Source organism: Cupressus sempervirens, chromosome 1 (assembly GCF_028749045.1).
Source record: "Cupressus sempervirens isolate cs-2001-9-10 chromosome 1, ASM2874904v1, whole genome shotgun sequence".
Taxonomy (NCBI): domain Eukaryota; kingdom Viridiplantae; phylum Streptophyta; class Pinopsida; order Cupressales; family Cupressaceae; genus Cupressus; species Cupressus sempervirens.
The window spans coordinates 769,194,020-769,207,577 of NC_143118.1; the positions used below are offsets into that span (position 1 = coordinate 769,194,020).

The 13,558-nt window shown below is 36.3% G+C and overlaps 1 protein-coding gene across 1 annotated transcript in view; it reads left to right on the plus strand.

Annotated features, from left to right (window-relative positions):
* Positions 1-13,558, plus strand: part of LOC149580157 (sphere organelles protein-like protein) — a 228,577-nt gene that overhangs the window by 185,792 nt on the left and 29,227 nt on the right. The window contains exon 8 of the mRNA XM_089789771.1: positions 12,284-12,315. Coding sequence (XP_089645897.1) covers positions 12,284-12,315 — 32 coding nt within the window. The remainder of the gene's footprint in view (positions 1-12,283; positions 12,316-13,558) is intronic.

Consider the following 13,558-nt stretch of genomic DNA (forward strand, 5'->3'; position numbering starts at 1 on the left):
TTTGTTGCTTTGTCGACTTTAAAAAGCTTTTGACACCGTCCCGAGAGACAAGCTTTGGTTTAGGATGGAAGAATTGGGGATTCCTATGCATCTCAGAGCTGCTGTTCATAGGATGTACAAAGAGGTGAAAGTTAAAATCAGAACTTCAGATGGCATTTCAGAATGTTTTAGGAGCGATATCGGGGTCAAACAGGGCTGCCCTTTATCTCCTACTTTGTTTGGTTTATATATTGACAAACTGGAAGAGTGGTTAAACATGCAAAAGGGTGAAGGCATTCAGCTAGGTGAATTTGTTATAAAGCTGCTCCTATATGTGGACGATCTCATTTTAATTGCTAAATCTGCCTATGGTTTGCAAGATCATCTATCTTCTCTTGAGCGCTTTTGCGGAATGGTGGGGATGCAGGTCAATATCAGCAAGACTAAGGTTATGATTTTCTCTAATAATAAAAAACAACACCAACATGAATTTTATTACAATGGAAGTGTTCTTGAAGAAGTTGCGGAGTATAAATACCTTGGCATCGATTTCAACAAAAAACTAAGCTGGTCTAGCTACAGGTATAAAAGGATATTAGGTGGGTGGAAGGCTTTTTATGCTCTTCAGAATAGGTGCCGTGAAGCAGAGTTGTGGGATTGGAAAACTATTCAAACCTTGTTCGGTCTTCTTGTGCTGCCAGTTGTTTTTTATGGGTGTGAATTATGGGCCAGCAACACTACTATAGCACAATGGAAACAAATCGAAGGAATCCAAAAGCGCTTGATCACAAGCAAGTTTAAAATCAAAAGCACTGTTCCATATGATATCATGCTAAGTGAAATGGGGGCTGCTCCTATTGAGGCACTTGCTATGGTTCGCCTTCTAAGTTATCTAAAAAGAATCGAAAAAATGGAAGAGGATAGATGGCCTAAAGTGGTCTTTAGTGATACACTATGTCAGCGAAAAAGGACATGGATGCAACAAAACATTAAATGGATGAGTAAATGGAATATTCAATTCAATATGTGCCCCACAAATAATAAAGAAATAAAGGTCTTTGTCATGGAGAAATTCTACAAGAGAAATTGGAGAAGCGAGATCGGAAGGAAGAAATTATATTATATAAATGAGTTCAACCTCGCTTGTGATCAACTCCAAAAAGCATACATAGGAACCAACATTTCTTGGAGGGCTAAAATTCTTATTGCTCAGCTGAGAACCAACTCTCACCAACTTCGTTGTGAGACCGGACGTTGGAAGAGGCCAAAGGAGGCTTGGGAAGAAAGAATTTGCAGATTCTGCAATTTTGGGAAAGTGGAAACTGAACAGCATTTTATTTTAGAATGTGAAGCCTACAAGAGTAGTAGAGATAAATTTGCGGACACTATATGTGACAGTTCTTGGCATAACCTATTCAACGAAGAGTACATTGAGCAATTGGGTGGACTCATCATCATCCTACACAAGCAATGAACATTGTTACTTAAGTTTGCTTGAGTTGTCTTGCTGTCCCATAGGCTATTTTTAGCCTCGTGGACGTTAAATTTTTATCTATCTATCTATCTATATTATCTCTGTGCGTTTGCAATTTGGATATTTTATTCAGCATTGATTATTTCCTCGACATACATATTCACTACCGTGCACTTCACTCTCTCCCCCTATATGACCTACCACTCACATAACCGTACGACCTGAAGGAACATCTCTCAAATATTTGGTGTCCTTGTGCAAAACCCAACGTATTGGCCCCATCAACCATACATCTTTCATTCTTTCTACTGTATTACTATCTGGGATCACCGTACATTGTCCCCACATCGTACGATAAACTCCTCCACTGTATGGATCCCATTTGATCCCACAGACTATCTTCTGTTCCCCATACAACCATCTGACATCTCCAACGTACGACCTGCTTGCTGGTTTGGGTTCCACCGTACGGATTGCATTCCCTACCATACAACCTTCCCTTTTCCACCGTACGACTCCTACTTGTGACCACCATTTCCTCCCCCCGTACTAACACTGGTTTCACCTCCAGGCTTAGCAGAAGTCGACTCCTAAGGAGTAATTTCGCATCGGAGGAAGGCTATCCTTGGCCATTGTTGGAAAGGAACATTACATCTTCAACTTCAGTTGGTCTTCTAGATTAAATAGAATAAAACAACAACTAAGTCCAGGGTGGTTCGATCCAGTAAGAGCCTCATGAAGTACCGGTATTGCTACATGACCAGTCTCCAAGTCGGAGATTGTTGTCTAGTGTGGAGCCTGATTAGTCCTTAAGTGGGAGATTGTTAGTTTGAGGTGACTGATCAGAGAAATATTGTACAATTCATAATTTTGGCCTATTTTATCGACAAGTTTTTGGGCCAACATGTTCTAACTATAACCCTAAAGTGAAAAAAATCTTGTATAAAATGGCTTAGGGTTAGGGATTTCATGATGTGTGATGCAATAATAGCTTCTCATGGTGGTATTGAGCTGTAAGGTACTACAGATTGTAATAAAGTTGTAATCATTGGATAATAAAATACAGGACTCGCTGTTTGGTGGACATAGCCCATGGATTGGGTGAACCACGTTAAATTTGTGTCTTGTGTTGTCTTCTGTGTGCATTATTATTTTCTGAGATTGGATACATTTGCATGTAATTGTAATTTCTGTCTCTTTAAATCTTAACACCCCAAGGCCATCATTGATACCAAAGGGCAAAGATTAAGGAGGATTATGTGGTGAACTCAAGAAGGGAGACTAAGTAGATACTCCAACATCCTAAGTTGAAGTTGGTTGAGGAAAAGCAATCATGGGGAGGGCAGACTGCAATGCCTCCTTCTTAGGCTATCCAAACTATAACAGAGGTTTGGCCTACAATTAGGAGTTCCCGTAGGTCTATAGAGTGGTTAAAGGAGCTAATTGGGGGTTTTCAACTCTAGCAAGGGGCTTTGCGAGCCATTCTAAACATCTTGGGGTAGTCTTCTTTTTTAGGAGGATCCATAATTTTTAGGAGATTAGGAGATGGCCATTGATGCATTTTGAGACATTTCAGATGGCTGTAGAAAGTTTTCTAAATTATAGGAGATGGTCCAATCTTTTAAGAGGGGACTTGCAATACCCTTTGATTAGTAGCAACATTCAGTTTTCTATTTTCAGTTTAGTTGATGGTTTTCTGGAATAAAATGGGATATTAAAGTAATGGCTTTAGTATTCTAATGAAATAAATAAAGTTTGCAATTTAATAAAGTGACTATATATTATTTTAATGAAGTAGCAAATGTAATATTCCCGTCATAAAATAATTATTTAATCAAACCTTTGTTAATTGACCGATTGATTTAGTATATCTTAGACCCATTTTGTATTTAATTATTTCAATAGGTATGGTTGTCGGCTATCTTTGTAAACTATCGGGAAGTTGCTCCAAAGGGTATTTAAGCACGGTATGTAGGTAGTAGTAGGTGTGCGATTTGGATTATTTCTTTGTACTGTGAATTTTTGTTGGAGTTTCATATTGTTCGCCATTTCGGAAGTGAAAGATCCTTCCTTGCTTGGTTTTTCCTGTTACGGTGGGATTCAACCCTCACCCTATTCCATTGTTGTATTACTTTGCTTCAAATCTGGCAAATCCGAAACATCATTTTAGTCTGGAATATATATCTATCTTTGTTTATCATAACATACTCTAGTATCTCTTTGTACAATTTCCTTGAGTTGTCAATCCATTGTGGAGGACTTAGCTTGAGTGTATTTGAAGATCAATGCTGTATTCCATCACCTTCACGCACATCTTTAATCCCTTTCCGTACAGCTCATCTACCATCACGGTACGACATCATTCTGTCACATTGTACGAACCCTTGATCTCTTCCTTGGTTATCGTACGACCTTCCACCAACCATATTGCCTGTATAACCAACCGTACAGCTTGCTATTTCCACTGTACGAATCTACTTGGTTGTCACTGTATTGCCTACATTCCCTACCGTACGACCTTGCCTGTTGCCATCGTACGACCCCTGTTGTGGCCACCATACAATCACTATCCTCCGCATTAACTGTATGGAGACTGGTTTCACCTCTAGGCCCAATAGAAGTCGATTCTGAAGGTGCAGTTTTGGAGCGGAGGAAGGAGGTCCTTGGTTATTGTTGGAAAGCAACATTACAGTGGTATCAGAGCTAGTGTTTTTGCTAGCCTATGGAAGTGAATGCCTGAAGGAGAGGGTGAAATAACCTTGTTGGTAGAATGACAGATCCTCAGGATCCTATGCGAGAACTTATGAATGTTTTAAGAGATAAGAAGAAATCAAATACAAATCAATGAAACCCAAAGGCTTATGTAGGAAACACTACAAAAATTGGCCGAGGAAAAGACAACAGGAGAACAAAATGGGCATAACAACGAATCTGTTATGGGAAGGACAAACTCTTAACCCTCTCGCTCTTGACCCTCGATACCTATCTTCATTCCAAGGACATAAGCACCGCGCAAAGAAAGAGAGCCCACTTTTCAAGAAATGCAAGAAAAACTTCAGGAAGATTGGAGGAACGCGAATATGGAAGGTGATATATCTTATAGGGACTATGTTGATCTAAGAATGAGATATTCAGGTGGGAGAAATCGTGGTTATTTTAATGATCTTAGGAGATAGATCGAAAAATTAAAGTTATCACCATTTGATGGATCTAGAGCCATCACTGCACAAGCATGGGTTCTGAAGGTAGACACCTATTTCCAACTCAACTAGATGCCCGAAGAGGAAGCAATCAAGTTCGCAACACTCCATCTAGAAGGAGTGGCGCGGCGCAAGAATGTAGGCACCATGGATTGGTCACTCTTGTCCGCGACCAAGTAACCCCTTATGTTGAGTTCATTGAGAGACTCATTGGCCGTTTCAATGGGAAGAATCCTGAGCTAAACTTCAAACATCTAGCTCAGTTAAAGCAAATAGGTATAGTAGACAATTACATCACCGAATTCCAAAAGCTATCAGTACTAGTCATAGACATCTCTGAAAGACGTTGAATCGTGCTATTCATGGATGGCCTGAGAGAGCCTTTTAGAGGTTGGATCAAAGGGTTCAATCCGTGCTCACTCAATGAAGCTATTAAGGTGTGTGACATGGCCGCATCTTCCTCCAAAACTCACATAGCTATGCCAACATTGTGCCCACAAGAAGACAAAGACAAGGAGCCACTTCAGAAAAAACCTCTATTGGATGAAGACTCTCGGCAAGAGCTCCAGAGGAAAAAACTTTGTTTCACGTGCAAGGAACCATGGCGACTAGGTCATCGCTGCCTTGGGAAGGGAAAGATTCAATACATTGAGGTGTCTCTTGATGATGGCAAAGGACAGGTACCTAGAGTGACTGATGAAGAAATTAACCAGTAGGAGAGAATAAATGCATTGATACAAAAAGGGGGTTCTATTTCTACCCTCACTACAATGGCTGGAATTAGTAACTTCAGGGTCCGTGGCACACTTCACGGGAAATGAGTCATAGTCATGATTGATAGTGGCGCCACATTCAATCTCATCAATTCATCTTTGGTTACTAGTAAGGGCTTGCATGAAGTAGAGCATGTAGGATTTGAGGTTAAGGTTGCTAAAGGAACCTTGTTACCCTGCACTCATGTGATCCCATAGCTAAAAAATTCCATGGGAAACTATACCTTGATAGATGATTTCTTTGTCAGAGATTTGGTTAATACTGATATCATTTTGGGGATCTAGTGGATGGAGACCCTTGACTAGTACACCCAATGTTTCAAGAGGATGGACTTTTCATTTGAGATGGATGGAAAGGTGTTACTACGAGGAATGTCAAATAAAGGATCAAGGGAAGTGACAATCAAGAAAATGGAGGCCATTTTTAAACATGATATGATCCCAGACGCTGCAAGTAAAAATAGGACAGTCAACACTTTACCCCATATATTTATACATATGTTAATAGAGACGAGCTTGGATATTTAATATCATGGTGGCATCATACCTTTATACATATGTGCATATATATATCTATATGAATAATGAAGATGCCAACATAGAACAACAAAGGTACAAATTTTGATTATATTTAAATATATAAATGTTTTTATTTGTTTCCCTAGTAGCTCATGTGTGTCCAATGTATGTACCTTGTTATGTAGTCACTAGGTCCTTACCAAGGAAGTTAGAGGCCATACTTGACGATCGGGTCAGTGGAATAAAGTAGTGCCTGATTCTGTAGATTCCGTTTAGCAATGCTTTCTCCCCTTCGTTTGCTCCTGCAACCACCCGTGCAACTCCACAATAATAACAAATTCTCCCATAATAAATTGATATCAACATATAACACAAATAGTTGTAAAAATAGTTAACTACCATCATCCAGTAAACAAGCAAGTGCTAACTACTATCATCGAATATATGACATGTAACGACTAACTACCATAATCATTAAGCAATAATACATAATAATTGTTAACAACCAAGTTCATATGAAATAATGATTAATTATAACTACCCTTTTCACACGATCAAGGAAAACAATAGTTTTTAACTAATCAACTCAATGGCTATAATTTATTTTAATTTAGGTCAAAATTTTGTGATGTAACACCAAGTTATTGATGATATCATTTACTACGACGATAAGATCTACTTGGTACCTGACTTGAAATAGAAGAAGTTGATTACAGAAGGTTTCCAAGAATCAGATTTACATTTGCTTGAGGACAAGCAAATTTTGGGACAGAAGGATTGTAATGTTCCTGTCATAAAATAATTATTTAATCAAACCTTTCTTAATGGGTCGATTGCTTTAGTATATCTTGAACCCATTTTTTATTTAATTGTTTTTGTAGGTATGGCTGTCTGCTATCTTTGTAAACCGTCGAGAAGTTTCTCCGAAGGGTAACTCACGGCATGTAGGTAGTAGTAGGTATTCAATTTGGATTATTTCTTTGTACTACGAATTCCTATTGGAGTTCTTTATTGTTCGCCATTTCGGAAGTGAAAGATCTTCCCTACTTGGTTTCTCCGGTTTCAATGGGATTCAACCCTCACCCTATTCCATTATTGTATTACTTTGCTTCAGATCTGGCAAATCCGAAACACCATTTTAGTTTGAATATATATATATATATACATATATATATATATATATATATATATATATATATATCTGTGTTTATCACAATATATTCTGGTGTCTCTTTGTACAATTTCCTTGAGTTGTTAATCCATTCTGGAGGACTTAGCTTGAGCGTATACCAAGATCAACGTTGTACTGCATCACCTTCGTCATGCTCAACATATTTAGTCCCTCACTGTATGGGTCATCTACCATCACCATACAACATCCTTCTGTCACACCGTACAGACCCTCGATCTCTAACCTGGTTACCATACGACCTTCCACCAACCGTACTACCTGTATCACCAACTGTACGACTTGCTATTTCCATCGTACAACTTTGCTTGGTTGTCATTGTGCTGCTTGCATTCCCGACCGTATGACCTTGCCTATTGCCATCGTACAACCCCTATTGTGGCCACCATACAACCGCTATCCTCCCCATCAATTTTATGGACACCGGTTTCACCTCTAGGCCTAGCAGAAGTCGATTCTGAAGGTGTAGTTTTGGAGCGGAGGAAGGATGGCCTTGGTTTTTGCTGGAAAGGAACATTACAGCAAATAAGGAGACCACAATGTGCATGACACCTAGGGAGGTTCAATAGGTTGATTCTAAAAATAGTTTAATAAAAAGAGACATAACGGAATCGAATTTCATGAGAGAGATGAGTTTTAAAAAGAAAAAAAACGAAACAATAAAATTCAAGTATGTAATCATAAAAGGGATGAATCCATCTTGGAGGTACATAAAGTGTTATTTTGGGGATTCCATTTGTCATTCTTTGCATGGAGAAAAATTGGAGTGAAGACGAGTTTCAGAAGTAGCTTTCAGGCTTTTGGGAATGAGAATTCTTGGAAGATCAAGTGCCTACAAGTGTGAGACTTTCACCCAACGGCTAAGTCATGAGGTTCGAATTTGAATTCAAGTTTGTCAATCATAAAATTTGAATGAAATTCCACGAAGGGTAAAAATTCAGGAGAAAAAATTGACGTTATATTTAAGTTATATATATTTATGTAATCTTTAATATTAGTAATATATTTACAAAATTGACAAAATAGTTTAACATTGCTAAATAAGTTAACTAAATAATGTATTCTTTAATATTAGTAATATATTTACAAAATTGTCAAAATAGTTTAACATTGCTAAATAAGTTAACTAAATAACACAATATCATTTTAAAATAAAATAATATTATATTAAATAATAGTATGATATTAAATATCATAAAATTCGGATGAAGTTTGGAAAGGGGAAAAGTTTGGTGAAATTCGAGTTTCATGAATGAAATTTGACGTATCTTGTGACTTAGCTCAAGGGCACTCTCGCAGTTTATCATCCACAGGTTTCAAGAAAGATTATCTTGTAGCTTGGTGGAAACGAAATCGTAGATTAACTAGTGTGAGAAGCAGATTTGAAGTAACAAGTCGCAGATCTAGATTTTTTTAACATTACTTATGAACAATTATTATCAAACACAGCCAGCCATACCCTCCTTGGTGTTGTTGCAGCCAAGCCCTAGCTGGACGTAGTGTCCATAGATCAGACACAAGGTTCAGACCTATTTACTGATCGGGCATTAGGGGAGTGTCTCTTGGTGACCATTTAGAGCATGAAGCGACCGATTTGCATTTTCAGATCTCTGTATCAGATCGATACCTGACTGTATGGGTATGTTACTGAATATTTGATGCAAATAAAATCAGTATTAGTGTCCGTATTTGTACGTTCTTGTTGTACATCCATTTCCAGGTTGTATTTCCTATTTGTTCTGCACTTCACTTAAAATCAAGAAAAATCAAATAAACAACAAACAAAAAAATTTAAAATACGAAATCACGAGAAATAAAAAAATGACAACACCTTCCAAAAGAATCAGAAATTTAGTAAAGCAACAAAATCAGATTTTGGCATCATCAGATTTGGGATGGTCATTACAGAAATCAAAAGAATATACAACCAAAGTCAAAGAGATATGCATGAGCAAGAGTAGAGAGAAAGTATTAGCAGTCTTGTGAAGAATCCACAATCCATACATGCTTACATATCCAAAGAAATTGGTTCGTTGCAAAATCAAGGAATGCAAAGGATAAATGATTCTATATTGTGCAGTTGCAAGAATTTATATTAATACATAGGTGTATTTGCAAGAATCTATATTGTGATTATGATATGATAGGTTGTTATTTGTATAGTTCATTAAGTTTGTGGTTTGTTAATGACATGGTATTGCTGAGAATAATCTTCATTGACCTGAATCAAGGTTAAGTTTGGTAAGTTTATTGTTTTGCTAGTTTCATATTGACTCTTCAAATAGATATTTGAGTGTCAATGAATGTAATGTCCCGTTTTTGCCAGCATTGGAGTTAGAGATATTAGCCTATTATTGTGATCCTCGTAGGCTAATTATTGTGAATAGAGGGTCTTCTAAGGCAGTTACCTGGCTGGGGAGGGATTTGTCTTCTCCACAATTCAGTAAGTTACAGGTTGGTCTCGGTTTGGCTTAGATGGACTTTGTTTGGGCTTAGTTTTGTATACTTACTATTTGTGGTAAGTCGGGTGTGATTGAGATGAAACCTTTTTATTTTTGGAAAGTGCAATTGATCACATGGAGAAATAATTGGTGTGACTCCTATTCCAGACGACATATTTAAATGATGAGTATTTTGGGAGTTATTATATTTTTAGTGGCCAAATTATCATTAAATGGCTTATTATAAAGTTATAACTTAACTTTATAACTTCACTTAAGTTGAGGGTTGAGTCATCATTGGAAGGGGCCATTTATTTAATTAATTATATGCCTTAAGTCAATTATTAAAAGTTACTAAAAGAGTTGTGTTGTAAAGTTTCAAGAGCTGAGTTCTTTTGAGAAAATTTTACAATTTCCAAGGTTGAGTTCTTTTCAGAAATTTTTGTCAACATGGGATTATAAATGTGAGTTCGTTTCATTGGAAAAACACGCTTGAATTTTTATTTGCTTTTCTGTTATCTTTTTTGTTTTTTTGAATTGTGTGCCCTTGGTGAAGTATAAGGGTTGTAAAGTTGAGAAGTGTTTTCATTCCATTGCTGAAGTATAATGGACTTGATATTTTCTTGATATCTTCCTTACTGTTCATATTGTGGCTAGAAAAACTTTGGTTTTTGTTGGAGAATCAATTTGGTGCTCCTGCGAACTGGGTCATCATTATTCTGAGAATTATCAAGTCAATGATTCTGAAAGTCTCCTACTGTATTTACTTTTGCTAGGAGATATCATTTTGTAGACTTACTTGCATTGCCTCTTGCAAGCTGAAAGGAATCAGTCTGCATATGTAAGGGCAGAATTCTGTTCTTGCATTTGATGTACAGGTGTTTTGAGTGGAAAGTTTTGATGCTGAAGTTCATTGAGTGATTTGAAGGGAATTGTCTGCTATTTGAAAATCCTGTGATTTATCTTGGGAAGCTAATATCATTGAAGAATTTGCCTGGGATTTAATATTATAACTGCTGCTTTTAATTCTGGAGACGTGTGTTTCTAGTTTAGGAATGCCTATGCATAAACAAGGTGACCACTGTCCATTCTGTGGCAGTAATTGTGTTTATTGGAAGCCTGCATCAATCCTAGTAGGCCCAGCGTTTCAAATATTGGCCCTGCGATTCATATATCAGACTTGTGAATAATATTCAGGCCCAGTGTTTCAAATATTGGCCCTGCGATTCATATATCAGACCTGCGAATAATATTTTGGCCCTGCTAGCAGGTCTGCGATCTACAAATTTGACCAGCAATTTAATGTCAAGACCTGGGACTGGGATTTGAGAGGCTGCAATTGACTTGAGCAAGATAAGCATTGCGCCTAGACATTGCCTGTGCGATTTGGAGAAGATACTAAGGCACGTCCATCAGGATTTTGTATCAATCTTGTTAATTTGTAATTACAATCTACAATATGTTGATAGTTCAAAGTATAAGTGACTAAATAAAATACTTGTTGTAATGTACCCCATCTTTTAGGCCTTCAGTGGAGTTCTTAGCCTTTCATTCTCCGAAGGCTAGGCAGAGAAACAAGGAGAAATAAATTAAATTAAAGTCAGTCAATAAATAAAAAAATCTAAAGGCGACTTTATATTTAATTAATTTAATTTTCTAGAAGCACAAATAATTACCGTATTAGAAAGGGGAAGGTTCTAGAAAGTGCAATTAAATAATATTTTATTTCCTTCTAGACGGGGTGAAGGAAATGAATAAATAGAGGCAAGAGCTTCATTGCTAGGCACCCATTATTTACATATTTAATTTTTGATTTCTTTGAGCTCTGAGCAAGGGTTTCAGCATTTGCCATTGGAGAACAGAGTTCTTTTGTGTGCCTCCATTTGAGCTGGTGAAATACCCAATGAATTTGCTGTTGGGAGGACATCACACAGGTGTTCTATTCAAGCATATTGGTGAAGAAATGCAAAGATTATTCAAGGGTTTCAAGGTTAGAGGTTTGTATATCTGCTGGTTGTGGAAGATTAAGATTTAATCATTTGCAAATCAAAATTATGTTTGCTGCTACAGTGACATGAATAGTAGCTCTACAGTAGCCGCGCTACAGTACCCATGAATAGTGACACACTACAGTACCGTGAATAATAACACACTACAGTACCCGTGAACAGTAAATGCTACAGTACTAAGCTGCTACAACACATGCAAGAAGGTTTAATGCTGTCGTTGAGGGACAAAAATATAAAATACTACAGCAGCAACTGATGTTTTATACCAGGTTTCTATGAAGTTTGTGCATATGTTTTTATGTATTCATTCCCAATCAAAAAAAGTTCTTCTTACAAGGATTCATTATGGCATGTAGATTTAATTAATCCAAGCATTTGAAAGTTTGATGTATAGTATTAGTTTGCAATTTGTTTTAGTTCAAACCATCTTCAAAAACTCAAAAAAAATTACATATATCAAAACAAAAAAAAAAAAAATAAAATTCAATGCATCAGAAGAGACTCTGAAGGGTAAAAGAAAATTAGTGTTTTCAAAGTTAGAGCTGGTTGGGGGTTACTACAATCAATTAAAAAAATGAGGCTTTCTGTTATACAAATTATAATACTATCTTTAGCAGTAGCTTTTTCTTGACCTTTATATGCTTTTTCTTTTTTATTTGCTCTGTACTTTACAGCTATGATTTCTTCATGTGGCTGCAGAGTACGAGTCCCAGGAGATTCAAGATTCAGTGGTAAGACATTGGGAATTTATCTCTACAATCAGGAGTAGAAATAGTTACAGTTCATCTTGTTCCTTTGTGCTCATGAGTGCTTCTAATCATTTAAATGCAAGTGTAAAAGTTGATATTGAAGTGAGGTTTTTCTTTTATCTTTATCCCTTTGTTAAATTCAAGAACATGATAATGCTTTGATGAGCCCAGCACATATTTTTTGAAATACTGGTTGTTGTGGTTTTACTTTTTACTAGCCATATTTATTTTTGTCGAATCTGTTACAGTTTTTGTTTTGGTTATGCCATGGCCTATCATTTATCTTTGACCTACTCAGAACATAAATGTAGGATTTTGTCACATCCCTTTGTAAAATCCAACAATATGATAATGCTTTGATGGGCCCATCACATTTTTTGAAATACTGGTTGTTATGGTTTTACTTTTTACCAGCCATATTTATGTTTGTCAAGTCTGTTACAGTTTTTGTTTTGGTTATGCCATTGCCTATCATTTCTCTTAGACCGGCTCATAACAGAAGTTTAGGATTTTGTCACATCCATATACGATTACTTAATTGTTTTTTCATAATTTCACATGGATCAACAAACATGGCTATTATATGGTGTTTATCCATAATATCCCATCTAATAATACAGTTTAATATTAAGTTATAATAATCGAAATATAAATAAATAAATACTAATAATAAATAATAATCAAATATAATTCAGTCAATAGTTATTAAGTAATTAAATAAATAATCAAATAATTAAATTAAGTATAAGAAATAGATATAATTGATTAGTAATCATTAAAAGCTAATCCTAAAATTTAATATAACAAACTATATTGATTTAAAACAAATACTATAATTAAATAAGTGGGGAACCGGTTATTTGGTCATGACCTCATACCCACCCATTCACATATATAATAATAGGATTTAAAATAATTATTAATAATAAAACGAAACGATGGAATCAACTTCTAAGTATCATCTTGGAGAGAAGGCGCAAATGAAATGAAATATATTTAAAAAGGAATCAGGCATATGAGCCATAAGACTATCAACTACAAACATAAAAAGAAAATAAACATTCAAAGCAAGGTGACATCAGCGAAATAGAAAGTTCAGTGCCACGTTGAAAATGACCCACGTCACCCCTACCCAATGGAGGAGGAATGCACCATAACATACAAAATGCATTAAAACCACGAAATAAGCAATTAAATGAGAAAAAGGCAGCAATAGTTTAAAGGG